We start from the raw sequence: 25022 nt of genomic DNA, 5'->3' as shown, positions 1-25022 counted from the left end.
ATATTACAGATACATGTTACACATACCTATATTGCACATATATACAAAGACACATACATACCCCTTGAAAGCCCTGCTTCTCAAACTTTAACATGTGGATCACTTACGCATCTTGCTAAAATGCCGATTCTGATTCAACAGGTCTGGGATGGAGCCCACCTTCAGGTACTGTAGATGTTGCTGGTTTGGGGACCACATTTTGAACAGCAAATCCTGAAGAGAGTTTCACATCTTCCCCTCCAGCTTCTTCATGGTAACCTAGTCATCCTGCTCCCCAGTTCTGTTAATTGTTGCTCCAGTGTTTCTCTAGGCTATGTGAAAGATCCATTGGAGAGGGGGCATTTTTGCTATCTCCCAAAATAACAAATGCTTAGCTATTAAGTAAAGCAGACTCTGGATTTGTGTTCTGGTTTCCTGTTCTGGACAACTATGTTGGGAAATATGAAAGGTGATGTAAAATCTCTTTAGATTTATGTTAGTTTACTAATATTTCTTCAATTTGCTACATTGAGCAATTAGCTCATTCATTTTTAATTAATTAGTTTTCGTCTATTTCCAGGGATGCATATAAGGTTACGAATTCACTTCTTTGTACTGATTTATATGTATACCACGATTTTTGAAATTGCGGTCAAAAACATAAAATTTACCATCTTAACCATTTTTCAATGTACTGTACAGTAGTGTTATACATTTATATATTCTTTTGTTATAATTTACCTACCATTTCTGAGTGTTTGTAGGAGGAAGAAAATCCAGTTGAATTCAGTTAGTCATACTGCTGAAATCGTAAGTGCCAGAGTAATCTTTGAAAATATAAATGACAACACATTACTGCATTCTTTAAAATTATTAAAGAGCTTCACATTGCACTTAGAGTAAAATGTAATCTGTTCTCCTGATTAAGAGATTACATCCCTCTGGCTTATGTGCTGAGTTCTAACCACACTGACTTGCTTTCTTTTCTTGGTCATGCCAAGTTCTTTTTCCTGAAATGGTTTATCCACAGGACGCTGCCACCCTTCAGTGGTTCCTGATCACCACAATTCTCTGTCACATCAATATGTTTACTTTCTTCACAGTATTTGACACAATCTGTAATTATCTTGTTCATTTATTCATTCATTTATTTTCTCCCTCCTCCATATAGTGTCTATGCTCCGTGGGGAAAGCAACTTTGTCTTCATGATTGCTCTATCCTCAGCATCTAGCACCGTGCCTGACACACGGCAAGTCGTGAATAAATATAGGTGCAAATGAATGAAGATGGATGTAATGTTCAGAATCTTCCAGTTCAACTTTCTGCTTTAAAAAAAAAGTAAAATGAGCTGGGAAAGTAGCTGAGAGAGACTTAAGAACTTGCCCAAGATCACAAATGTTTAATGAAGTACTCCGGTCTCCTGACTCCCCTGCCCTGTGTTCTTTCTGGTGATCACTCCACTGGTTATTGAAGGCCTACATCAGGGATCTAGGAAGGTGATGGAGAAACTGTAGAGTGGTCCATGACTTCCCTCTGACCTATATAATGACTTTTGTGTAATACGTGCATATATGATTTTTCTCTGGCGAGGTAGACTGTAGCTTCCATACAATTTCACAAAGGTCAAAGTCTTAAAAAATCTTAAAAACCACTGGGCCACATATTCTTAAGTTCCTTGCACATTTTCTCTTGTCTTCATATCAGTTCTTCTATTGATAAGAATTGAACATCATTATGAATTAAGTATCTACCATATTACCAAAGGATGTAGAGTTATGACTTGTATTAAAATGTTGCCATCTATATGTAAAGGGTTTGGTTCTGGACTCATGGAATCACCTGACACATGAGGGGTCCTCCGTCAGTTTTATTTTTCAAGACTGGCAATATGAATGCTTAAATACTGGATATAGTTGCATATACCTCACTCTTTCTTTAGCCATATTTTTGGTACCCATTCACCTAATATACTGCCAAATAAAGAACTTCTCATTCAAATTTCTCTGCTGCATTGGAAATGAGATCATTTGACGGCTAAGCTTTTACTCTGGAGGTTCACATGCTAAATTTAGATTAGACAATATATGTATAGCAGTGGGTTTGTGGACTTTGAATATGCGTAGGGCTAATCCATCCCTTCCTAGGAATATTTTGGTTCTACTAAACATGCTTTTGTATAAAATGGCTCGGGGAATGGGCCAGAGGAATGGTACTGTCCTTGCAGTACATGTCTGGTGGCATGTCCTCCCAGGCCATGAACCATCCTCCCTTCCCCGAGGACAAGTCCTCCATTCAGAGGTACCCTGTTCCTCATCCATTGATAGCTGGGATGGAGTAGCCAAAGCTGAGCCCACTACATACTTCCTTATAGAAATCAGGATCTGAGAGGCAGAGATGGACCAGTTAAATCTTTGATGTGCCTATAACTCTATCTATAAATTTGGAATTGCAGGAAAATATATTTTGCCATGTATACGGAAAAACAAAGAAAGTCAATCTGTAAAAAGAGAAGGATGAAGATGATCTAGGTAAGCTTAAAAAAAAATTTAAAAGAGGATTTCCTTGGTCTCTGACAACTTTCCTTACAATTACTCTTTTTTCCACATATATTAAGTTGATTTCATTACAACCAAAGCTTTACTAATACAAAATTTTATTTCCTGTGGATGAATGTTTTTGTTTCATTTCTTCTATTTTGCCTGGAGGCAAATGTCTATAGGTGCTGGAGTCAAATTAACTAGGTTTAAATGTCGATCTGATCACTTACTAGCTAAGTGCGATAATTTGGACACACTCATACTAAAAAAGTTGTTTATCTAAAATTCAAATTTAACTGGGTATCCTTTCTTTTATGTGGGAATCCTATTTGTGACATAGTTTCTTCCTTTGTAAAATGGAGGTAGTGATACCAAATCAGCAAGGATGTTGAGGAAAATGTCAAGGATATAATAAACACTACGTAAAACCATTTATGAGAAATATGGCTTATTACTTTCTTTCTTCCCCCCTTCTACCTATGCTGTATCTATAACACAAGAAGGCTTACAAGGCTCACCAACTGGGAGTAAATACTTCCAGGATGTGCTGAACTTTTACTGTGTTAACAGACTAATACCGAGATGAAATGACTTTAAGATGAGGTTTACAGGGAAGTGAACTGGTTCCTTTTGGAACACGGGGAAATGCTTTATTACCTCTCATGAGATGATGTCTTTATTCTTGAATTAGGGAATTTGAAAGGCTGTATATTTCAGTCTACCTGACTTCATCCAGGTACCCCATCTTGAGTATACTCTAATATTCATTCTTGTGCTAGGGTGTGCCTAGCTTTTAATTATACACAAATTTGTTTCCAATTCAAACAAGTATCTCCCCGTCTGGTCTTTCTCACCTCCTATAGAAAGAGATGAGGAAAGAAAAAGCATGAGGGAAAAAGAGAAGATGATAATATACTACTTCACTACTTGCCTGTTTGAGGATAAAGAATGTAAGACGCTTGATGTGGGGGCACTTTATTTCTTGTCTCTTATGTCTAAATCCTTCTCGTTTTTACCTTGATTACTTCTTATATTCCCTGTGTGGAGGAACCCAGCAAGTACTGAAGAATGTCTTTAACACAGGTCCAACCATCATGTTTTCTGCTCAAGAGCCACAGAGCAATGAACTTCCCTTAGAGGCATTTCTCATCTATTTCTTTATTTATCACACCAGATCCAGTGGGATTAGATCGGACTTTTGTCTCTTCCCAGACAGTGTGGGCTTGCTGATCCCCCCCTCAGCAATGGGCACAAAAATGGCGGGCGTCCATCTTTTCCTTCCTTGTTCAAAGTCACCATCTCTGGAGATGCCTTGTAAGGAGTGAGCCAGGAGCTCCTGGGAAATACCAGCAGGTCTAGTCTGACTCTGGATAGGCAGAGGCATCTTCCACTGTGGTTTCCTCCATGGTTTCCTTTGCATCTTCTTTCGTGGTTTCACCTGGATGTGTCTGGGATGAGAGTTTACCACTTGGAGTCAATACTGCTTGCTTAGGATCACCAGCGGGGATGGGTTTTGGCTCCAGTGAACGGACTGATATACTGCGTGGCTGGGCTGCAGTCTCGCTGACCTGGTCAACGGAAGGAGGACAATTTACGTCTGTAAGCGTCTCTTCGGTCAGTGGCACCATATTTATAATTTCACACGGACTTGGAGGTGAAATATCCTTTTTGTAACAGGAGGTGCTGAAAGGGATGGCGCAAAACACAAGATCCGAGGGCAGCAGCATAAACTCGTTTTCTGGCCGGGTAATCACAAACCTGTAAGAAAAGCCAAAGATGAATTCTGAGCCCCTGCAGCTGGGACAGTGTGGCTGCAGGCAGTGGCCAGGACAAGAAAGCCATTTTGCTGGGCCAAAAGAGGAAACGTTTTTGTTTTGCTTTGCTTTATTTGGTTTCTGATTAATAGTAAAAAAAAAAAACACAACTCTCTGGCACAGTGCGACAGGAGAGGTCCCAGGCTAGCAACCGGGAGACTCGTCCTCATCCCTGCCTCTGAAACCAGCCACCTCTGACCTTAGGCATGCCATCTCCCTTCCGGGCCTTGCTTTTCTCATCATTTTAATGGGAGAGGGATGGGACTATGGTTTGGGCTAATTGATTTCTAATGGCTTTTCCAACTATGTTTCTCTGCGTTTAATATCCACGACCCTAATGAATTCGGTTGGCACAGTTCTGAGCACTTAGCCAAGCTTTATCAAAACTGGAAGATTACGTGCAGGCCAGATATTTCCATCCTGGGTTAGGCCTATTTTCATGTTTATGCCGCCAACTTTCACACAGAATGTAGTTTGGCCAATGGAGAAAAAAGAAAAGTAACCAAAGGTTTACTTGAAACCTTGACCGGTAAGCAAATAGTGAATGTCAATGAGTTTCAAAGATCACCCAGAGCCTGGACCTGCGTGGACAGACTCTGCAGAGAGGCAGGATGTCTTAGCAGGAAATCAGGCACACGGCAAATCCTCAGAGAACATGAGTCAGATTCATGAAGACGCCCGTGTCCCTGTCAGAACGCTAAGGCAGCAGAACCCTGCATGACTTTCAGTGCTGCCCCGAATAATCACCTCTTCTTCCCTAAGCACCCATCACAAGTCACCACTGATCTTTCACTGAATAATCTTCCCACTTTCCTCTCGCCCACCGAGTCCCCTGTAACCTCTGTGATCTGCTGTAACCACGTACTCTCTTTCAAACAGGAATATCATTTCCTTCCCTGAGGTCCGCCCAAGTATGGGCTGCACCTTCTCCCAATTACCACGGTCCACAGGTTTTCCAGAGGTGTTGGGGGAAGCGGAGAGAGCTCCGTCACAGGCAGACAGACAGACAGACAGAGACGGGGGTGGGGGGTCAGCATCATTCAGTCTTCCGAGTGCTGTTTCCAGAGCATCCCTGCTTCCCCCCATCTTTGTGGTCCATGCTCTACAGCCCTGTCACCCTCCTCTTGACTCATCTGTGTTATCCACACACCTCCATGTTTATTTAGGCCTTTGGCACATGGGACACTTTTTCTTTCAAACTCTAGTGCCACCGTCACCTTACGTGCCTGCAGTGTCTCTGTGATTTACGACTCCAACACGCAGACCAATTTCTTTGATTTCCACTACCCAGTGATCTTTATCTCCCAACCACTTTCCTGGCCACATACTGATGTTGTAATTTCCTGACACATCCTGCCTCTAAAATCTTACCCTTCAATAAATCACTCTCTGACCACAACTTCCCCTCGTTCTTTCTCTCTCATTTCCTTACGCTTGGGTACATCCGCTCTTCAGGCTATTTCCATCCCCCGTCCTTTCTCTTTGCACTGTTGCTTCTACAGATCCACAGTAAACTCCTTTTTCCATTCCTCTCAGTGACCGATGTAACTTTTACGTCTTTCTCAACTCCCTAGAAACTTTCCCCCTCTTTTCTCTCAGCCAGGGCTATGCCTGTACGTCACCGAGAAATCCTAGTGTTACGTAAACATTCCCTAAGCACACCCCTCATCCACAGCCAGGTTTGCCTTGGCATCCTTTCTTTTCCTCTCTTTCTCCTGCGAGCAGAGAAGCTGTCTTTCTTCGTGTTCATGACTACTCCGCTTTCAGGGATTTGACTTCCTTCCCCTTCCTCCTGAAACAGGTTCATCAATCCATTTCCACTCTATTATTTTTAATTTCTCTTCTCTACTGAGTGCTGCCCATTCCCACCACGAGACTCTTAGTCTGGACCTACATTACTGTGCTGTCTGTAGCTGGTACCCAGTACCCTTTCTTTTCTCCTCCCCCCTCCACACACATTTTCTCTCTCTTCCCCGCTGTCAGAATGATCTTCTTTAAACTGAAATCTCTACATATCACTCCCATATATTAGATGGACAAAGCACAGTGGTTAGAAAAAAGGCACTCAAGAAATATTTACCCAGTGAGTCTGGCAGCGAACAAGTAAATCTTTCCAGTGTGGACAGTGGCTTTTCAGCTTTAAAAAGTCACACAGGCATCGATGAGGGGTAAGTTACAAAAGAACCCTGACTGAAAATCTCGGTCTACATTTCAAATTTCACTGGGGACAGAGAAGCCCTTTTCCTTACATGGCCAATGCTACCTGGATCCCAATCATCAGGGTTCATTCATATTATTTATACTGATCCTACACCGTTATCTACTTCCCCAGCACCCTTTGTTGCATCTGGGGGCCCTAAGCTCTGGCTGTCTCTTTCACACAGAATGAAGTCACTTTGGCCCCTATGCTTGGGTGGTGGCCAGCACTTTCTACACCAGCAGACTCCCCTTTTATGCTCCGGGTTGCGCTCTTCTTCATCTATCATGCGGTATAAGCCCAGGCACAGGACTCCAAGATTATCTAACGAGCCGCAGAATATTTGCCCAAAGGTCCTTCTTGGCTGGGGAGAGAAGAGAGAAAAGCTTATGTCTGGTGGCACTCGAATCAAGCTGTAACAAGCACTTACTGGAGTGTCATTTGCCTTTTCTCCCAGTGGAAGTTTGGAAGACCCAAGAGCTGCCTCCTAATACCTCTCTGGTGGCAGTAGCAAGTGGGTTGGAAATCAGGTTCACCATGAGTTTTGAGCATCTAATACCGGCAGCTGTTTTTACCACTCTGGTCTTTCAGGAGCCTGTCTGGGCGTGGTGTGGCAAGGGGCTATGCTCGCTTTTATTACTACTGCTGTCTTGGTAACGATCAAGAAGTCACAGTGAGCACCAGGTTGGAAAATTCCGTTTTTAAGGCACATAATGAGTTGGGATGTTAAGTGAGAGAGCGGCCCTCTCATCCTCCTCTTGACCTTGCTCTCAAGCTACTGCCAACAAGGCACTACGAGTAGACTGCAGGCCCCAAAGCAGCAGCCAGTGCGTTCAGGGAAGTCGAAAGAGAACAGTCCGTTTAGTTCTGTGGTTCCTCAGGGTAAAGAACAGAGGGCCAGACATAAATGGAGAAGAAAGGGCTGACCAGTCCGCTGCCACCTCTGGTTCCCACAGGAAGTGGCCAGTGGCAGCTGTCCTGGGCTTAGAATCACTCACAAGACAACCCGAGATGAGGAACCCAGGACCACAGAAATTCGAGGAACCCAGGACCACAGAAATTCGAAGGACCGGACCATGGTGGGAGCTTTGGAATGTTGTTTGCACCTGGAATTCAGAGGCACAGAGCGTGGGGTTCGCCCTTATTGGCAGTACCTGCCGAGACCCAGCAGACACAGAGGCAGGAAGAGGGTTGTGAAGAAGGGGTTCTGCTCAGGTCCCTCTACAGGCCGGCCCCTGACGGTGACACCGCGGAGTCGAATGCCACGTCACTCAAAACTAAACCAAAAGGCAGGCTGACCAGTAGATTCCTCACTGCAGCCTGGGCTCGACACAGATCCCCAAATGCCCGGATGCCTCATTGGAATTTGCCAGAATTATTTTCTTCCTTGCTGTAATCTACTGTTTGTTAGCTCAGAGGACTAAGAAAACGCAAGCATTTTTCACTGGCTAGCCCAGTCAGATTCTTAGGCCCAAACATGGAATCCTTCTGCCTGATTTCAGGTGACATGATCAGATTTCTTTCTTTCTTTCTTTTTTTTTTTTTTTTGGCCATGCCCTGCAGCATGCGGGATCTTAGTTCCCCGGCCAGGGATCGAACTTGTGCCCCCTGCCTTGGAAACGTGGAGTCCTATTCACTGGACTGCCAGGGAAGTCCGGATCAGATTTCTTTAGTCGTTCAAGTGTAGGGAGAGTGGGCAGGCCCTGGGTCAGACTGCCTTAGAGGGACCCTGCTTGGTCACTGGTAGGCAATACGGTCTCAGGTAAGTATTTGTTTCTCTGCACCTCAGCTTCTTAATCTGTTCAATGGAATTAATAACGATGCCTACCATGTAAACCCTTGGAGAGATTAAGTGAGAAACAAACAAACAAACAAAGCAGACAGGCCCAGGGCAAATGTTCAGTGAATATTAACGTTACACTTATTATTAAAATCCTTGTCAAGGGACAAAGTTATGGGACCTCTCTGATGCTTCCTGTGTACTTTTTTACCCAGAGGATGGGGATACTAACAATGGCTTGATCTCTCAGAATTGTTGCAAAAAACAGTTATCACGTGAAAATGCACTGTAAATTGTAGATACACTATGAATATAAATCAATTTTTGTCATTATTATTGTTATTATTTATATGCTATAGGTGATCTAGGAACCCAAACAGGTTGGATCAATTTCCAAAACTCAGGGAGGTTAGGACACTCTATTACGAGAAGAGTTGACTCACTTGAATGTCTGACAAAATGGTTTGGTTTAAGGACAGAAGCCCCAGCTTACACCGCATCCTTCCAGGTGAAACGGTAGAGTAACTGTCATTCAGCCCACAGAACTTTTCTTTATCCAAATGTTGTTCCAGCTGAGAACTTATCCCTCCTGTCACCAGCATCTGAAGTAATTCCAGAACATGGTAATTGTAGAATGCCTGGAAAGCAAGGACGAGGCATGTGCAAAGTCAGAAGGTGGAGAAGGAGAGACGTGGCGATTTAGGGGGCATCGTTGTTTGAAATGGATCTGATGGCACAAAGCAGTGTCTCTCATTATCATTATTAAAATCATCCAAAAGCTGGCAGTTTGGGTAGGGCACTGGGTTAGGCAAAGCGCAGAGAAAATAGCACTGACCCCGTTCCTGCTCTTTTGGGGAGGACTTACACTGTAATAGTAGGAGAAGAGTGGTAATGACACTGACCCCAAGGGTGTCCCCGCTTCCAAAAACGACCAGAGGAGTGTATCAGGCCACATATACCCTAATAATCATCAACATGTATTTAAAATATGTAATGAGACTTCTAGAGATTTTCCTTAGGGGACTACTGATATTACTATTGGCGTCTACACTTGAATCTTCCGGATGTGAATCTACTTATATTCCTTTTGATTCTGACCTATTTGAGGACAGGTATTAACTTAATCTCCCACAGCTGTTACGGTGTACTTTGAAAACAGTAGGTGTGGAGTATAAAATGAATGGAATTTCAGAATATTTGGCATCAAAATGTAGCCAGAGATTGACGTGTGGGTCAACTTAGTTTGAAAGCAGCTTGAGTCTGAATAAGCCAAGCCATTTTCTTAAACTGTTTTCCCAAAGGATTCCCACACACTCAGTGTTGACTAGGCAGTGACATACATGGAAATATCATTGTAATAATTGCCCATGAGGTTTTCTTAAATCCATTGTTATCTATATAATGTTCTAAATTTCCTACCCTTTGTCTTATCTAAATCGAACTTTTATTCCAGTAGAAATGAGAATTTACATGGTTATATAGCACCTACATAAAAATCAGTAATTTTGTTTTCATTATAAATAATAAGAATGACTTCCATCGTTATTGAGAAATTTTACCATTCACTTTCTCCACGCCCCAATTCAGGGACTTGTCTTCTGAAGTCTGGGTTATGAGACAGACCTCTTTACTAGTCTTTTTCTCATTTACAATCCATTGCTCAAAATGCTTCCAGAGAGATTGTCTAGAAACACAGATCAGATTCCGCCACCCATCCCTTGAACCTGCAGTAAAACCAAGCTCAGACTCGTTTCCACGGTCTTCAAAGCCCTCAAGATCTGACACCAGCGCTCTCTCTGAGCTCATCTCCATGAGCCATCGTTCTCTCCGGTGCACACTAGTCTATCTGCAGTTGCTCAAGTGACACTTTTACTCCTTCATGCCTTTGCTTTAGAACATCTGGTTCATCTTTCCTCTTGGCAGACTCTATACTGGCCTCCTCATCAGAATGAAATTTTCCTTTCTTTGTGATCCCATGGCCACTGGCTTTTACTCTATTTTATTCTTCTCCATTTTAGAGCTAGTTGTTTGTACGGAACACACCTGAGTTTGAATCTTGGACTGGCACATCCTAGCAGACCGAAACACCTTTGGACAATTCGTGTATTCTTTCTCAGTCATAGTTTTATGATTTTAAAGATGACATGATAATACCCACCTTGGAGAATTGTTTGCAGGATTAAATGAGATATACAGCACACACCACTGAATTGTGCTGTCTTTGACACTGGTGTTCATGTACCTGGATCACCTGGAGTGATATTCATGAGACCAGATTTCTGGGATCCCAGATCTACTGGATCAGAATTTATGTACGGGAGTGGGAATCAGAATTTAAAGGGCACCTCTGGTAGTTTTGACACTGGTGGTCCTCAAATCACACTCTGAGCAACATGCCTTAAATGATGTGTTCTTTCAGACAGACTTTGTCTACTTAACATTCACATCTTCAGGAGCACACTGGACCAGGCAGGTGTAAGAATATTCAGTGCAAAGATTACTGTAAACAATTAATTATTACAAATAATTTTTAAAAATTGAGTGCAAAAACAGCTGTCAGAATACTGAGTGCAATTGGCAGTTGATTTTTAACAAATAAACAAATACTGTTAGCAAAATGTAGAGCCCACTGGAGAAGGAGACCTAAGACATAATATAATCTATGTAAATTAAGAGAAAATAAAAAGAAAAGAACTTTTACAATATTTTTCAGATTAAAGATGACTTCAAACGCCTTCTCCATCCTAATGTCCAGACTGAAAGAACGAACCCCCTGAGTGACAGTCACCTCCTTATATTCCCTCTCTGTTTCATTCTGCTACCCAGAAGGATGCTTATGGATCTGGCCCCCTGAAATCTAGGAGGGAGTGGAGGATGTAAATCCAGATTGGACCACAATCCGTTTAAGAACAAGTGGCCGTAATGTAGAATGATCAAACATAATGCTGTTAGAATATTTCTCCACTGATTAAAAAAAAAAAGGTGTAATTTGTAGGGTTATCCTGGTATCGATGCCTCTAGGGAAACATGTACTTTACATATTTAACAGAGAGAGGCTTAGCTTTTGACTATATCATTTCTTCAGTTTTGACATCAAAAGGCTTGCAATTCTATATTGGGGAAAATAATGGGATTTACATGTCACCCTTATTCTGAGCTCATCTTATATTCTTATTATTCGGGGTTCCATGGCACTGCCATTATGGGTCTCTTTTTTCTTTCCTCCCTCCCTCCCTCTCTCCCTTCTTTCCTTTTTTTTTTCATTCTTTTTTTCTTTCTCAAGAAAATATGAAAGTTGAAATGTGCATGAAACATTTTAGGACTTCTAAACTTGAATAGTGTTTCTAACATACTCAGATTTATATTATCTAATATCTAATATATCTAATATCTAATGTAATCAGTTCAATCAGAATTTGAACTTCTGATGCTTGAAAATGTTGCAGCCCAAAGTGTTTTAACTTTTAGCTACAGTGAAGTTTGAGGTTTCTCTCATAGTACTCCTTAATAACATAGATACTAACATCCTAGCCACTCACTACTTTTAATTCTGAGAATCTCAAAAGGTCTTAAGGCCCACATTTTCTGAGAAATACTTCTAAGCTGAGAATGAGGCTATATGGTAGGAAAACTGCCACTAACCAGCTGAGTGAACTTGAGAAAGCCAGGTAACTCTTGTTATTTTCCTTACCTCCCTTATAAGTAAAGGAAAATGCTCCCTACTTCATGTCCAGTTTTGAAATCCTATTGTTATAAAGCCATATGGGAGTCCTGCTCCCATATGGAGGGGTCTGAGGGCGCCTCCCTATTTTTATATAGCATTGAGCTGAGGATTAAAAGTGAATCCGAATTCCACCTTAGGGGCATGTTTCTCCACCTGGGCCAGGAGTTTACAGTAGTATTCCAGGGGATACTTGAAGCCACAGCGTTGGCTGAATCAGAAGATTTGGAGGGAAAATCCATTATTTTTATCTTGGAAAAAAAAATCACAGGGATATCAGGGGATAGAAGGGGAAAACTACATGACAGTCTAAAACAGAACTTCAGTACTTTCAGGCAGTGACAAGCTCACGCCACATTTTTCAGGCTTTGTTCTCTCCTCGGGACCTGTGAGTTCATCCTCCTGGAACCGGAACCCGGAAGCACAGTGCAGTTTTCCAGGGACAGGTGAGAAGGAAGAGAGGGCCCCGCAATATCAGGTCGAAACAGAGTTCACTGAGACGTGAGTCAAGGAGGTGACCTCATCCTGTTCCAGAAGCTGCTGAGGTGTCAGCCCCCTTTATCCTGAGGGAGCCTGTTTGGAACGCACCAGTCCACAGCCTTTCCCTTCTGCAGAGGATGGGCACCAGGGACACACACATTTTGATTCTAAGTATAACCTCTGACTGTGCAGCCATGGGAAACAGACCTCTTGGAGCATCAAGCTGGACGGCAGGTGGGAAGAGCCGAATCTGGAAGATGTTCCTTGGGGAGGGAAATTATGGGACAAAATGGATGTGCAAAATGGGGTGGAATGGCTGACTCCTGTCTCCTGGACAAGACTCCCAACTGGGAGCTGGAGACTTGACTCAGAAGACAGAGAACAGGAATCTGGCTCTCTTATTTCACGCCTCTCTGTTGGTCAGATTCTCTAACTTCTAGGCAGTGGTTTTTAAAGTCTTTTCAACAACAGAAATCCTTCTTTGAATCAAATCTTATGCAGGAGCATATATCTGGGTCTCGTATGAGACCAAGATGAGAGTAGAGTAGTTCTGACTAGGGGGAAGGGGTAGGTGGGCACTGGGGAGGGTGGGTGCACCCTGGTCTTCTCCTCCCTGCCCATCCCTCAGGGACTCCGGAGCACCCCGGGAGGCGGATTCCTCCAAGTAGAACTTCAACCTCAGTGTACTGAAAGGACACTCGTAATCACAGGAAGAGCCTTCTGGAGCAGCAGTGGATTTGGTCGTAATGGATTTGGTCTGACTCTGGAACCTTAGGAATTTGGGTCTGAAAACCAACTTGTCATCTGTAAGTGCTGTGACCTTTGGCACATTATTTGCCCCTCTAGGCTTCAGAGTCTTGATCTGTAAAACAAGGCTAGCAACTGTATCCTCTTGGTTAGGTTGACAGGAGAATTCAACAGATAATGCAGGTAACGCATTCAGCAAAGACCTTAAGTAAGTACCTGAGAGATGATGTTACCATTGTTCTTACCCCAGATATTGCTCTAATTATTAATATTATCTCAACAATGAAACTGTTGGAAGATGCCGCCTCAAGGGCTGTGTTGGGAAAGACTCGCAGGTGTGATGTGGAGGAGGAGACCCGTGAGTGTCAGCGGTGTCTGCCGTGGGCGTGCGATGGAGGGAGTGATGACCCAGGGCCCGTGACTGCCACCCTAACTTTATGGGGAGATTGGGACCCTGGCCCTCCTCCCGCATGCCTGCACGAGGAGATGCTCCAATACGTATGGAGAATAAAGTGGCGCGCTGGACACATGTGGTGGAGCCACCACAGTGGCCCCAGATGGTTTCAGTGCAAGAGGATAAATGATCTCTTCTTCTCAGAGGCTACTGCCCTCACCGCCAGTGAGCCGGTGGAAGGTCAGGAGGCCAGCCAAGACCAAACTGTCCTCGGATGAGCAGAGACAGTGAAACTGGAGGCTCAGGCCTGACCCTTGGGCGCTTTCTTTCTGTGTGGCTGATATGATAGAAAGTCACCCCCATCCTTAGAAGCCAAGTGGAGCCAGTAGTACCAGGTCCAGGGGGAGGGAAACGAGTGGGCAGCATCCCCTGAGCAGTTTCAAGGGTCTAATTCAGCTCATCAGGGCCAGAGATTTGGAGTTGGAGCTCCAAACAGTGTTAAAGTGTGTTGGTTTTGCTGAGCCATTCGTCATCAAGGATTTGAGAGCTGGGGCAGGAGGCCACTAGGTAGAGATTAAGAAGTTCAAGATCCAAGCCAGCCCCCTTGACGTACAGGGTGCCTTCTACCCTGAAGCTCCAATGCCGTCCTCATGGCCTCGTCAGACGACCAAGTGCCAGTCCCAAACCAGGCACTTACCAGGAGTCCCCAAGGGCAGGCTGAGGGTCCAATGTGGCTTGTGATCTCATGTGACTGTCCCCCATCCCAGGCCACCGTATGTGGCTTTCTCTCTCTCCCACAGACTTCACCATGGGGCCTCAGAATAGACTCCTGAATTTTTACACAGCTTACTTCATTTTCCAGCAGAATGAGATACAACGGCTGAAGGCAGCCTGGGAGGAAGGGGCACTCCTCGAAGAGGTCGCAGGGTCACTCTCATAAGGTGAGCGTTGAGAAGCCTCATCCCCAAGTTCGTGTTCCCCGTGCTGGCTCATGGGATGTGCATATTGCTGGACACTCTCTCGGTCCGCACTGCCCAGCCTGCTCCTTCCACTAACTCTAAACAGAGTCTGTGACTTCGCTCCTACCCGTGTGGGCCAGTGGAGTTTAACCGAGGCTGGAGTTTAATTTAAGGCACAAAGCTGCCTGCTGTCTAGGGATCTCTGAAGAGAGCGGGGACCTTAAACCTTTCTCAAATGTGTCCTGCAGACAGATCCAGTTCATCACGTCACCTCCTGCCTGACACTCCGGTCCCTAATTATGGGCAGGGTAACTGAAGTATCCATGACAGGCAGGGTTTTAAAATCCTTTCCCTGACGGAGCTACCTTCCCAGGAAAGTGACCTGACTTGACTTCCCTCACTGACTCTCTCTCTGGCTCAGTCAAGGCTGAATCCTGCTTAATTTAGGAAATTCGAAGTCTATCAGCCTGTTTAATGTTAAACGATCACTGACATGGTATTACCTTTCTGAGAGCTCAATGGGGTTTGTGAGGACCCTCCCCCGAAAGGCTTAGGGAGATAGAGCCGAGCCGGGCAACATAATCCACTGATGCCATAAGGGTGATGCATGTGCCCTGACCACGCTCCCCTAAAATGCAAACTGCACTTTCGAGGCACTTATACGATTCAGGAATAATGCCTCTTCTATGCAGAATTCCAGAAGGCAGCCAATCTAGCAAACTGTGCTCAGAGCCTTGTGCTATGTCAGCATCTGTGCACAGATGTTCAGCCTTTTTGCAGCCCTTCTCTTGGAACGTCCGGGTAGGAGGCATCTGTGAGGGAGGGGGTTACATGGATTTCCCCTGCAGGAGTTCTCGCAGCCATTCACAAATGGCTACGCACAGATTTCCTAAGGTTTAGTCAAATTCCTTGAACACAATGGGAGTGCTCCCACCTGACCTTCCCTCTGCCTGGAATGTTTCTTCCCCAAAGATCAGAAAGGCATGTGTTCTCCTGTTCCCAGAACTTGACTCACATACCACCCACTCAGGGCTGCCTTCCTAGGCCGCCTTATTGAATTTTCAACTCCTTCCGCAAACCCTACATGTCCTATCTCACATCACCGTGGCCCGTCTGTCTATCTGACATAATACTTATGTGTGTATCAACCTCCTCCGTGAGCATGAGCTCCACATGGGCAGAGATTGGTCTGGTTCATCACTGCTGTGTCCTCAGCACCTAGGACAGCACCCTACAAGGTGTTCAATAGGTCTTCACGCAATGAATGGATTCTACTCATGGAAATCCTGCAATCCATGCAAGGGAGCTGCTCAGAGAAAGAATGACAGTGCAGTCAAAAATGCATCCCACAAGAGGGGCAACGTGGAGGGAGACTGAACTCAGCTCTGAATAAAACTCACACCACCAAAGGCCAAACAAAGCCCTTTCCTTGAACCCCGTGTCCTTTCATGGCCGATTTCTGTATAGCTTGGGAATATTTTAGAGAGAAGAGAAAGCAGGATCACCGCCCAAGCTCTGACGCCAAAGAGCCTTGTCAGCCAAGATGCACTTGAAGCTGAAAGGTGGGTTCTGTGGATGTGTTCATTCCTCCCGGTATTGAGTGTTCTGGCTCTAAGGGCTTCACGTTTTTTAATTTTAAAAGTGTGAGCATTTGGCTTCCCTTGCCAGGTAGTCATGAGCAAAGGTGAAATAATGTGCGTGGACAAGCTCTCCTGGAAAATCAACAAGCACGCAGAATTGAGAGGCGTTAGTGAGCAACACCCACCCGAGTCCTGAGCCACGCACTCTCCCCACGGCAGGGGCTCGGTCGTGGGGCTCCTCGGCTTCGGCGCACCTACCGTGGCCAGGAGGGAATCCAAGAAGCTGCCGGAAAAGACAGTGCCAGTGGCAAAGGACGTGCTGAGGTGCAGGCTCATTCCCGAGAAGTCTCCTTCCATCCCACCGAGCTGTTCAATAAAGTGCATGTTGGAAGGATTTTCTGCAAGTGAAAGAGGCAAAAAGGAAAGGCGGGCAGACAAGACGAAGAATACAGGACTTCCGGACCAGGCAGGCCAAGGAGGGACCATCGCTCAAAGGATTTGATGCCTACTTTAGGGTCCAAGTGGGACCTGCCTCAACTTCAGTATATAGTTTTTTCTTTCCAAGTATTAATATCTTCATCCCTTGAAGATGGGAAGCCCGCTTGGGGACCTTCATCATCAAGGAGATATCCCTGTACCTCAGGCTCAGTTTCTCCAAGCAAGTGTCCTGAATGTCACCCTTTATGATTTAACTTTCAAGACAGGACACTTCTGGAAGAAAAAGGGGCCACTTTACATAATCGCACAGGGACAAGAGACATAAATGGGACATCTGCTCACCCCCGTTATCGTCTTTTTCTCCATATACTACGTCATAGGTGGCGTGGTATTTACTTGGGTCCTTAGAGTTATTCGGGCCCAGAACGGGTTAATCAGTGCCTCTCAAAATTTAATGCGCCTAAGAATCAACTGGGGCTCTTGTTATAATCTAGATCCTGATCCACTGGGTCTGAGGTGGGGCCTGAGAGTCTGCATGTCCAACAAGCCTGCAGACGCTGCTGCTGCTGCCGATTCATGGGCTACGCTTTGAGCAGCAAGGGCTTCAAGAATCACCCTCATCAGGCCAGTGCAGCAGTGGGCAAATCATCCCTTAGCAAACCTACGCTGGCCCCAGGCTGCAACTCAGACCCCCTGTAGGCAGCCTCTGCAGTCAGTGAAATCGGTCATTTCTAAGAGGACAGCAGAGGCGCTGATTGCCTTCGTTCCAAGACTACTGCTTCAAAAATGTTTGTATAGAGAATAGCATTGGAAGATAGTGATATCTCCTACCAGAGCAAAGGGAAGGCACGCTTCCTGCCCATCATAAAAGATGCTGGTTCCCGAAGCTCAGGGTTCCTCTCTTACAAAGCAGTTCATGGTGGGTCCAGGTATCGCTTGGACCTTTTCATGTCCCCCTGTGGGAACTAGGGCTTGGGAAGCCAGCACAAAAATGATGATACTCTGGCTACTGCTAGTGATGTGAGTGATAAACTGTTCATTGTCTCTGACCCAGTGGTCTCGCATCTTCTGTCCACATCCGTGAAACTGGGCAGATTAACCTGTTAGTCTGCAAGCAGCATTAAGTCTTAGACCCTTCAAACTTCTTGACCGTCATATTACAGATCCAAACAAATCTACTGGACATACAACTCAGAGTACGTTCCTAACTAAGACCGCATTAGTCTCTAATTCTTAAAATTATTCCTTAGTACATCCGGGGGAAGTGACAGACTGCTGGTATTAAGGAATCATTTTCTTCCAAGAACTACGCATCTTTATAAAAGATGAAGGAGGTATGACTAGTATCAACCCACATTTCCTATGCGCACATACATTCCTCTTGTTGCACTGCCAACCCTCCACACACACACACACACACACACACACACACCCCAGGAGCCTTTGTCCAGATCTTGCTGTGTCATCCTAAACCAGTGGCCTCAGCATTCCCAGACATTTTCTTGCAGGCCACTGTACACTCTGTACCAAAGTGCTGGCCATCAGACCTGCAGCTCTCATGTCACTGTGACCCTTTCTTGCTGGCCAAAGAACGAAAACTGAGTGAGCTGGCAGGTGATTTGTTAGGCTAATTTGACAGGCGCTGCCTGGTGCCAGAAAGTCTTTCCTTGAACAAAGCTGCACGTCCCTGGAGAGAGACCAGATGCATTTCTGAGGCCGGTGAGAAGCTGGCTGGTCCCTCCTGACCACTCTAACTTACATGACAGTCCTCTGATCAATGTCCTCAGTGTACATACACCTCAGAGTCAGAGATGGCTCAGAAGGGTAGCAAAATAAAAATGAAATATAAATAAGAACTGCAGCCAACAGCTTTAGGGTGGTTACACATAGGCTGGCAGGTACGAGTCAGGCTCAAGGGATCTGAGACCTTCAGAGGTGGATTTGGAGAGCTGCAGTTCTGGGATCCAGGGTGGCTAGACTGTCGCCCGCCTGCTGCACTGCCACTCCCAAATCATGTGGTGGTGTCCCCTACTGGTTCCTCTCTACGTCTGCCTGCTTCATTTCTGGGACTATGAGGTCTGCTCATCTAGTTTGGTATAAATCTCCCTCAGCCTCCACATGCTGAATCATAAAAATCCCGCTAAAACGTTTGCTACGCTATGGAATCGAGTCAAATCTCACGCCCAGGAGCAGCTTTGGAGATCATCTTTGAGTTGGTCCAAACTGTGTTAAAGGTACCACTCCCTCTTCGGTAACTTGCCTTTTTCTCACCAACTATTATCAGTATTAAATCCCAGTGTCTACCCTGGTGACTCACAAACAATGCACACAGGCACCTGCCTTCCCTGCCCTTCTTGCTGCCCCCAGGGCTCCTCACGTCTAGGAGAGTTTCATATACGTGCATTTTCCATAAGGTGCTGATGAGAGGTAAGAGCTCATCCTGTTATTTCTGCATAGGGAGTATTTCCATTTTAGAAGAGCACCGCTCAGGGCTGGGATTAAGAAGACACAGGGACACAAAATTTAAAAACCCCAAGAGTGAGCCTTTCCTTAAAGTCTACACCCTGGGGCCCTCACTTGCCTCACTCTAGTGCCTGCCCTGGTAGCACCGCAGGAGAGGAAGACGTCTGATGGGTAGAGAAGTTGGTTTAGGGAGAGCCTTTCTTGCAGTTTTCAAATCCATGTCCCCTCCCCTGGAAGAACGGAGAAGGCAGGAGCTACTCCTGCAGCCTGACACCCAGATATGACAGGCTCTGCTGGAGGATGTCACCAAAGAGGTAAAAGCCCAATATAACATCCAGTCAAACACATAATGGTCTCTGGGCCCCATTCGGGTCCTCAGTCCTTTGACTGTGGATCCTAAAGACACCCTGGGGACATCATATACAGATACAAAAACTTCTCCCTTGAATTCTGTCCTTGAAACACGACTTACTCAGTTCGGTGAGGATGGGGATCCTTCGGTACTTGGATTTCCCGGGATTGTCACCGAAGCACCGAGTACACTCTGTAGACACAGACAGCAACAAGGGAGGAATGAGATGGATAGATGCAAACGAAGTGGCTTGCGACACAGACAAGGATGTGGAAGTACACCGTGGCGCTTGGTGCTTTATCTTAGCAAAGTGACTCTCATGCCCAAATCCCAAATCTTTCTCTATATTTAGAAAAACAATGGCCTCAGCCTCTCCTTTCCAGAAGTTTGGTGTGTGTGTGCGTGTGTGGGTGGGAAGGATGTTTTCTAAATGGCACTTCAAGTGAATTACAAAAAGGGTGACGTTCTCCCTGTAGATGCTTATCGGCAGCCTAAGTTACATCCAATTATTCTCTACCGACTGGGAGTGCCGGGTGACGGCTCAGGAAGGCAGTGCCTCAAACCACATCCACTTGCTTGTGGAACTTTCAGGAAACTGTGAATAAATAGGAGGTGCTGCCCCAGGAGAGCTTGTGGAGACACAGCGACTGGCTTCCTGGCTCCTGGTGCTTCTGCCTCTTTGAGATCCTCTCTGGGCTGAGGGTCTCCTTCTTCTTCAGCAAGACTGTCTCTGCCTCCCAATCCTGGCTGGCCTCCCCAACCCCTAATGTCTTGGGAGTTCCTTAAAGACTGGGCTGGGAGGTCACGGGGCCTCTGTCTTCGCATTCAGTTCCTGCCTTAGGAGGTGAGGCCCTTCATCTCCCTCTGCGAGCCTGGAATCCCAAGGAGATTCCATGCCCGGCTCTGGTCTGGAACACAGCCCTAGCACGCGCGGACAGGTGAGGAGTTTCAAAAACAAGGATGACCCCAGAGTTTTGGTCTCCAAGTTAAACCCCCCCAGAAAAGGTAAAGAAAGAAAAGGGAAAAGAGAAAGAGGAAACTAGGATCCTGATTTTTTTTAAAAAAACAACCAAACCAAACCAAACACATGATGATCTCATCAAAAGTTATGCTTTAAAACTACTGGTTACCTTTCTTGAACTTTTCTGAGAATGCTGTGTATGTAACAGGGAAATAATACTGTGAAAGTTAACATTCTGCTTGTCATTCAGATTCTCTGCTGCCTTGAAGAAGGTGAAATATGTGGAGGGTCTTTTGTTTCCCAAGCCAGGTAAGTGGTAGGGGAGGGTGGGTGAGATGAGCGAGTGGGTCAGACAGACAGCCTGAGAGACAGACAAAGGGACGGGGGTGGGGAAACTGGCCACTGAGATGGGGACGGGGGAAAGAGGAGATCCAAAGGGAGGTTTTGTTCCCAGATAGAATGCTATGCTCTACAATATAGTAAGTTCCCTACATACAGACGAGTTTCATTCCGAGAACGCGTTCATAAGTCCAATTTGTTCATAAGTCCAACAAAGTTAGCCTAGGTACCCAACTAACACAATCAGCTATATAGTACTGTACTGTAGTAGGTTTATAATACTTTTCACACAAATAATACATAAAAAAACACAGAAAATAAAGAAATCCTTTTTTATCTTACAGTACAGTACCTTGAAAAGTACAGTAGTACAGTACAATAGCTGGTATACAGGGGCTGGCATCGAGTGAACAGGCAAGAAGAGTTACTGACTGGAGGAGGGAGAGGAGGTGGGAGATGGCAGAGCTGAAGGATCATCAGCAATAGGAGACAGAGGGCAAGCTGCCATTTCCCTCACGCCTGACGCTGATGGCACAGGTTCTGGTTCCTTGCTGGAACCAGATGCACGTTCTCATCTTTGGAAGTTCGCAACTTTAAGGTTCGTATGTAGAGGACTTACTGTATTTACCACCTCTTCCATCTCCCCAAGAAATATTCCGTAAAAGAGCCACTTCTTGTTAACGCAGAGTAGAGGTGAATGCATTTCTGATTGCCACTAAAATTCTGAGTCATGCTTTCAGGTAGATTCACGGTAAACACGGAAGCGCCACAGGAGGAGCCCAACACGTGTAGTTTACAGTTAGAACAAGAAATGGCCTTAGGACTTTAGCAAAACCCTTTAGCTTCAGGTGAGGAAACAGAAGCCCCGGGGGCTAACCTCGTCCACACATCTATTGAAGAGGAGGGTTTGCGTGGTGGCTAGAGACCACATCTCCAAACTCACTGGGAAATCTTACTGCTGATGGGATCTGAATACCTTCAACTGTTTTTCCTAAACAAACTTCTGGGATTTTCATAATGCAGGGAGACTTGGGGGAAATGAGATTCTACTTTATTCTCAGAAACGTGCAAGATGCTTTATCTGCTTTAGGTACCTTTCCTTCCTTCCTTCTTTCCATTCTCGTTTCCTTCCTTGCTATCCTCCTTCTACAAATCTTTAAAGAGTATCGACTGCAGACTAGGCCTATGAACAGTCCCTGTCCCGGTTACATGCCATATGCTGCAAATACAAAATGTTTTCAGATAGCGATGAGTACTGTGAAAAAACCCAACTTTCAGGGGCTAGTGAGTGACCTGGGGAGGTGACCTCAGATAGGGTTTGAAGAGGCTTCTCTGACATTGGAATGTCATCCTGAGTGATGAGCAAAAGCCATCCAGACAGAGGGAATGGGATAAGGAACTTAAGGCAGGAAAGAGCCAGTATAAACAGACTGGAGGAGGAGGAAGTTCGGGCTCCCTACTGGCCTGCAAGACCCTACATGATTTTCCTGTAATTGTCATGAGTCACCATTACAGGGTCTAAAGGAGGAAACTGCCATTATCCAGTAAATATTTGTAAAAGATCCCTCGGGCTGCTGTGAGCTGGGAGGTAAGAACGATACCACAGTGCCCTCAAACCTGTGAATTAAGTCAAGTTAGACCACCTTTGAAGATGAGGAAACTGACTAAGGGTCTACATGCTTTGCCCAAGGCTACATGGTTTGTAAAGGATGGATGGGTTTTCACACCCCAACTGGCACCAAGCTCAAAGCCCATGCCCATGCCCTTTATATATTATATATGTATTAAAATACATAAGGTTTGGTTGACAATTTCAATAAAATATTGAGATCAGTTTCCCTCAAAGGGGAAAATTCTCCTTTGAGCTGCACTTTGATTCCAGTTCCCTCTAATAACGGGCTTGGAATATCCTGACTTTCAGAGTCAAATGTTCTTACTGGATAGAGACAGATTCACATCAGCTGATGTAACTGCATAAATATCTGCTCTGACACTGGCTGGAGGACAGCGACAGAATTTCCGCCTTAACTCCATCTTTTCTGGTAGAGCAACGGTTAATTTGAATATGTGTCAGATCATAGCCTGGGTACATTTTACTAATGTCAATATTTTTGCTACCTAGTAGTACACAGTATTATACCTGAAATTCTTCCAGGCTGGCAGGGTGCTATTACAAAAGATTGCTTAATTGTAGATTACTACTGTACGTTTAAATTTCAGGAGCATATTAAGTTGTCAGACTTAATTACTGTTATATGTTTAGATTATGCCACAGATTATTTAGTTCAGTACCTAGGTTTGCCAACCTGTTCTTGTGACGTGACAGGGCAGCAATTAGAGCATCAGTGAGAAACCTAGTTTTCCACGGGGATGTCCAGGAGGCCTGGTCCTTTGGAGAGCCCTCCTTCTTGCTGTCCCCCCACCTCCACCATCCCTTGGTGAACCACTGTATGGAACAGCCTTGGTGGTCCTAGATGGGTTTTACGTGTAACCTTGTCATGACCATGAAGATATGGGAAAGCCCGCTGAGCCCACAAAAGGCTCAGCAGATATGGCAGAGTGAGAGCTCTCAGTTTTGGTCCTATCGACATTTTGCACCTGTGCACCGTAGCATATTTAGCAGCACCTCTGACTTCTACCCACTAGATGCCAATAGCACCCCCCAAGTGGTGACAACCAAGGCTGTCTCCGGACATTGTCAGACAATCTCTGGGGTCAAAACCGCCCCTGGTTGAGAACCACTGTCTCAGAAGAAGGGAAAGAAAATGGCTCAGCGTGGAAGATGTTTTCTCCCTCCTGGCAGAATTTCACAATCCTTTATACTGATAATTCTTGGAGGTGGGCATTCCCATTGCCACCTGCTTGGCATGCTGCAAGAGGAGTATTAGTATGAGATAGGAAGAATGGTTAAGAGAACCAAACAGGCTTCCCTGAAGGTTGGGAATTTCTACATGCAAACTCCAGGTAGACTCCTGTGATGCCGGAGTAATGGGTGAGGTTTCTGAGGGACAGTCCTTGGCTATTCCTATGTGCTCAGAATGTGACTTTACCACTGCTACCTTTGTTAGGTAGCACAGGAGAGCCTGTCTGGACCTCTATTTCCTGTCACACAAATGGGTATGATGACATCCACACAAGGAAAGGGGCCAGGTCTACACAGTATGTTCTTCCCTAAACTTTCCCTTTTGCCCTTGGGGAGAGCACCTACTCATACTGCATGATGACTCACATACTGTGACATTCTTTCATTTCCTCTTCCTTCTTCCCAACCCTTTTCCCCTCTCTCCTGTATTTCCTCCTACCAATCCTGTCAGTTTAGCAGAGTATGTGACACATATAAAATCAATATACTTTTGTTGAATGAATAAATGAATAAGTGAAAGGATGAGAATCACCAGATATAAAAGAAACCAGAATTAAAATCATAGGTTTATATTTTTTTAGCCTGTATAGGATGTGAGATTTAAAAAAATGATAATAGGAAGGACAAGTCACCCGATGATTAGCTAGGTGGCTTACGGTGTCGTCAGCTGATTACCCTCTGCTTTTACTGAGCGGGCATTTTCATTCGTACATTGATGATACTGCCTACACAGTGAATACTTTTCTGTCCAGTTTTAGAAAGTTGCAAGCATGATGCAAACACACACACACACACACACACACACACACTCAACCCGCACACAAATCTTGTGTAAATCTGAGTGACCCTAATTGCTAAGGACTGACATGCAGAACACAGAGGCATTTTTATGCATCTTCAGATTAGCTGAGCAGAGGTATGGCTCACACTTCCTTAGTCGGGATTTTCAATGCACTTTGATATTCAGGAAGTGCTCTGCTATTATTATTATTTATTTATTTGCAAAACACCCTGAAATCCTGGGTGCTGAGCGGTGTTTGGTTGTTTAGTGAGGGTCTGTGAAGTAGCTGGCTCACCCACCAAAGTTCACCCACCAAAGACTGGACTAGATTATTTGTAGTCTAGTCCACAAATAGTGTGGTAGAATAGTGTTCTTCATCCTCTCAATCACAAAACTAAGAATAGTAACTTGAACACCTACAGGATCCAATGAGAACCGATTAACAATAATAATACCTGTTGTTAATGATAATAAAATACCAATGGCTATGCTCACTGATATTTGATTCATAACAATAACAGCACTTACAACTCCATGATCGTCTTTAACATGGGAAAAAAACAGTGTTATGTGCGTTCCATTTAGAAGATGGACATCATTTTTCATTTGACTAGGATTCCCAAGGACTGAACTGTC

At 44.9% G+C, this 25022-nt stretch overlaps 1 protein-coding gene across 1 annotated transcript in view; it reads right to left on the bottom strand.

The window, feature by feature from the left end:
- Positions 1-3872: 3872 nt before the first annotated feature.
- The window catches only part of KCNU1 (potassium calcium-activated channel subfamily U member 1), a 135168-nt gene continuing 114018 nt past the window's right edge, over positions 3873-25022 (bottom strand). The window contains exons 23-27 of the mRNA XM_036838630.1: positions 19563-19634; positions 16448-16587; positions 8752-8946; positions 6768-6892; positions 3873-4275 (exon numbers count right to left, since the gene is read on the bottom strand). Coding sequence (XP_036694525.1) covers positions 3873-4275; positions 6768-6892; positions 8752-8946; positions 16448-16587; positions 19563-19634 — 935 coding nt within the window. The remainder of the gene's footprint in view (positions 4276-6767; positions 6893-8751; positions 8947-16447; positions 16588-19562; positions 19635-25022) is intronic.

Source organism: Balaenoptera musculus, chromosome 21 (assembly GCF_009873245.2).
Source record: "Balaenoptera musculus isolate JJ_BM4_2016_0621 chromosome 21, mBalMus1.pri.v3, whole genome shotgun sequence".
Classification (NCBI taxonomy): Eukaryota; Metazoa; Chordata; class Mammalia; order Artiodactyla; family Balaenopteridae; genus Balaenoptera; species Balaenoptera musculus.
This window is presented reverse-complemented; position numbering and strand designations above follow the sequence as displayed.